Source organism: Equus caballus, chromosome 26 (assembly GCF_041296265.1).
Source record: "Equus caballus isolate H_3958 breed thoroughbred chromosome 26, TB-T2T, whole genome shotgun sequence".
In the NCBI taxonomy this organism is placed as follows: Eukaryota; Metazoa; Chordata; class Mammalia; order Perissodactyla; family Equidae; genus Equus; species Equus caballus.
This window is the reverse complement of record NC_091709.1, coordinates 38,654,430-38,658,994: the sequence shown is the minus strand read 5'-3', so window position 1 is coordinate 38,658,994 and position 4,565 is coordinate 38,654,430. Positions and strand designations below refer to the sequence as shown.

The window sequence follows — 4,565 nt, the reverse complement described above, 5'->3', positions numbered from 1 at the left end:
AAGAGTCATTCAGACATTTGGGCAGAGTTTATACACAAAATTTTGATATAATTCTGTGGATGTCTCCTATCGTGTTTGGTCTCCCCAAATTTGTGTCTTCTACTTCCTCAAGCCTATAAGACTATTGCTTCCTATCCAGGCTTTAATTGCCCACTGTGGCCCGGACTGGGACTTGCTGTCTGGCAAAAAACTGTAAAAAGCAGAAACTTATTAGTGCTAGATCCTTCTGCCAAGTATCCACCTCCTCTCAGTCTCTGCCTGCCTTTGGTCTCTCTCTGGTGTCTTCAGTAAAGGAGTTTTATATTTTGTCCAGAGTTTATGGTTATTACCTGTGATACACTTTGTCTGACAGGAGCTACTTGGCCATTACTAAAAGCAGAAAATCCAGACAGGTAGAATGCAAAGTTGGGAGCAACCTCTCAATTCAGGACCACTAGGTAAGTTGACCACAACTGGGCTAACTAGTCACAATGGCTCATCTGGTCTACGATTCCTTCTCTAGAGCTCAGACTACCAGATACACTATAGCCTGTGTGCAATCCTTTCAACACAACTGACGGAACAGAAACAACTAGCTTCCTAACTGGATCCCCCTATCATGTAACTTCCCTGCCTAAGAATTCTTCCAAGGATCCTTATTTGCCTGTAGAAGAAAATTCAAACTTCTTAGCAGGGCTTATAGCATCATATGAGACTTGAAATCTGAACATTCTGCCTCCTCTATAGTCATTTTCTTTTTTTTGTTGTTATGCTGGGAGTACTAAGTTTATTAGAAAACAGGCAACATGATAACAGGAGTTAGACTGGGGTCTGGAGAGGACGGGGTATTCTTCATCAGTAGTTGTCTGAAAAGGTGTCTTCAGTGCCTACTTGAGCTAGTTTGAAGAGATGAGGAATGGGCTTCTCAAGAAAATGCATGTTGTTCTGCCCAGAATCGCTGAGTGACATCGGTATGGACTAGGTCATCTACTGGGGGACCCTTAGCGATGATGCCCTGCTCAGCAGCGGGAGGTCCTGCAGACGGTGCAGCAGGGGGCTGGCTGCCAGGAGTGGGGGCGGCAGCAGGGGGACTGCACAGAGATGGGCTGGCAGCAGGTGGAGGCCCAGCAGCAAGGCCGGCAGACCACGGCCATGCAGGACGTGGGGCAGCAGCTGATAGAGCGGCAGCAGCCCTCCTGCAGGGAGCAGGGGTCACAGCAGCGGGGGCGGCGGTAGGGCTCGCAGATGGAGCGCGTGTAGTGGGGATCGCAGGTCACGGGGCGGCAAACGGTGGTCTGGCAGGACACGGGGCGGCAGCAGGAGGGGTAGCCACGGAAACAGGGCTGGCAGCAGCCTCCCCCAAGACTCAGGGAGGAGAAGGCAGAGCCACAGCAGGAGGCTGTCATGGTAGTGTCTGGGGCTGGGCTGGGTTGGGCTGGTGAGAAGAGTTGAGTGTTCTCAGGTGTGAATGTCTTCCTCCTGCTCTGGGCCCTTTACATGCCCTGGCCAGGTGCTGATGGCCCCAGGACGCAGGATCATTTCCTTGTGTTTGTTTATTCTTTTTGAAATAGCATTGGCAGATTAGTAAGTTCTCTAGACACTGTTTTTGAGGTGCTCAGATACTCATAAAAGACTCTGTTTTCCTAATTTAATAGAAACTCATTCTATTTTGATATTTATGTTTCAAATAAGAACTTAATGACCCTAACCTCGAAGCCTCCAATTATCTTTACGGTTCGGTGATGCTTTTGCCAGTTGATATCTTGATAGCACAGAGTGGCTGTCATTCTCTTTGGGTTGCTTAGAGTGGAAGTGAATTCCCCAAGGTGGGAGTGTCCTTTTTCGCTGCTGAGCCTCCTGGGCCAAACGAGGTCAGAACAATACTACAAGGGTATTTCAAAAGTCACGGTTTGTCAGTCAAAGAAGAATTTTCCAGTCCACTTTTTGGAGCTACAGGAATGCATCTTGGTAGGCCTCTACCGTCAATGTTTGGGGTTTTTTTCCCAATTTTTTTATTTTGGTAAATTTACTATCTTAAGCATTTTTGTGTGCACCGTTTGGTGGCATTAAACACATTCATATTGTTGTGCAACCATCAGCACCATCCATCTCCAGAACTCTTTCGTCTTGCAAAACTGAAACTCTGTCCCCATCAAACAGTAACTCTCCATGACCCCCTTTCTCCAATCCCTGGCAACCACCATTGTACTTTTAAAAAATTGTCTCCCCTTTCCCCCACACCCTTACCTACAGGAACCACTATTCTCTGAGTTCGGCTTTTTTTTTGGCTTTGGTACATGCTCATTGATTTCCACAGTCGTATCTTTCCAAACCAAGGTGAATTTCATTATTTATAATCTTCATGATAGCCAGCATCACTGACTTCTGACTATGCTCCAAGCATTATGCTAAAAGAAATAAATGTATTAATTTATTCTTCATAATAATCTTCCAAGGTAGGTATTCTTAGATTCCTCATTTTACACATAATGAACCAGATAAGTAACTTGCCTAAGCTCCTACACTTAGTAATGTTGGAGCCAATACTGAGTCTAAAAACTTTTGCGGGGATAATATTTGTAAGCCTGATAAGTTGAAGAATGGAATTGTGGGTTCTACATTCCCTGTCATTAAGTAATGTCTGTTTTATTTAGGAATTTTAACAGTGAATTTAATTTTAAAATAGTGATTTTATTTATTTCATTACTGAGATGGCTATAGGCATTTTTTCACTCTTTTCCTGAGTCCACTCCCACCACACACACTGTGCTCTAAGGACGATCACATCTTGCTGATCCATGAAAGTCACCTGCATTTTTAGACCTCCATGTACTTGCAATTAACATCATCTTAGCCTGCATCATTTTTCTCTTTAGCTATTTGATATTACATTTTATAATGATTTGTTGCTAGTGCTGTCGAGTCAATTCAGACTCCTTGTGACCCTGTGGACAGCAGAGTGGAACCTGCTTGGTCTTTTCGCACCATCCTCTCACCTTCCAGCGCTATATCAGACAATACTCTGCTACTATTCATGGGGTTTTCATGGCCAATTTTTTCAGAAGTGGGTGGCCAGGTTCTTCTTCCTAGGCTGTCTTAGTCTAGAAGCTCTGCTGAAACCTGTCCACCATGGGTGACCCTGCTGGTATTTGAAATACCAGTGGCATAGCTTTCAGTGTCACAGCAACATGTAGTGCCACAGTATGGTGAGAGCGCTGGATCTTAACCACTAGACCACCAGGGCTGGTTTTTATAATTATATGATAGACTTATAATATATTATAATATCTACTTGGTATTATAGTACAGATCTTTGTTTTATTTATTACGTTTCTTTAATTATGTGTCTTGCACATTGGAATGTAGGCGTCATGAAGTCAGAGACTTGATTGGGTTCAAAATGGCATCTCCACTATTCAGAATAGTGCCTGGCCCATAACAGCCACTTCAATAAATACCTGTTGGGTGAAAATTGCTCTTGTTGGCTAGAATTCCCTCTCACTCACTCCCCAAGTCAGACTGGAAAAGGCATTCTGAGAACCCAGCTCCATTGTCATCTTCCCTTTGGAATTTCCTCTCAACATCCCCTTACTCATAGAGAATGAATTACTAAGTCTTCATCCATTTTTTTATAGAACCCATCTTCCTTATTTCTCTTATTTCCTATTTCTCTGCCTGTTTCTGTGTTTACTACTGCACCATGGCGTTAAGGCAAGATTACTCATGAGTTGACTTGTGATTTCATCCACTGTACATACCACCACACAAGTCTTAGTTCCCTTTAGAGTGTCTGTCCTTCTGGCTTGGCTCCCTATTTGGAGAAAAGTCCCTTTGTTCCCATCAAGCCCATAGATAAGGTCTAAGATGGACCTGATTATACCAAATTCTGCATATATCACTCTTATAATTAAGAGTGATTTTTTTGACATCTTGGGAAAACTGATACTACTAGTTCATTAATTATCCTAACAGTCTTAGATATCAATTGGGAAATTACAGGAAAAACTGCTAGTTGCTTTTAAGACCTCAAATCAAAGCATTCTTTCGGATTTATTATTCTTTAATATTTGCAAGCCTCCTCAGGATTAAAACTTCAGGCCTGTTTTTTTCTCATGTTAGATTGATGGTAGGATCTCAATGAAAGACTTTACGACTAATTAAGCAGACTCACTCATTCAGTAATAAGCATTATCCTAGCATTTGGGGAACAAGCTCTCTTCAACTCACATCTACAGTGAATTGGAGGGAATAATGTAGCAAGAGGTAAATTAACTCAAAGCACTAATGGTCATGGAATAACATTTCTATACTTATCATTCAGGAAAAATATGTACAAGTGCTGAAATTGTGTTGAAAAATCTATAAGTCTCTAATTACATTATCATCATAAAAGAAGATAAAAATTAACCTGTCTGTAGTCTCCTCTGAAATCTTCTTTCAAGAAATGAAAATAACAGGCTATGGGGAACTGTCAAAATGAAAGAACTCTTTTTACCCTAGTAATCTATTTTCTACCTCTTGGTAAGCCCCAGAGACCTGGATTGCTGTTTGTTCACTGCTCACAAAATGATAGATAAATGTTCCCA

At 42.3% G+C, this 4,565-nt stretch overlaps 1 protein-coding gene across 1 annotated transcript; it reads right to left on the bottom strand.

Moving 5' to 3' along the window:
• Window positions 1-998: 998 nt before the first annotated feature.
• Window positions 999-1,385, bottom strand: LOC106782625 (keratin-associated protein 2-1-like). Its single transcript, XM_014736463.2, has one exon. The coding sequence runs from the start codon at window positions 1,383-1,385 to the stop codon at window positions 999-1,001; it is 387 nt and encodes a 128-aa protein (XP_014591949.2).
• Between the last annotated feature and the right edge of the window lie 3,180 nt (window positions 1,386-4,565).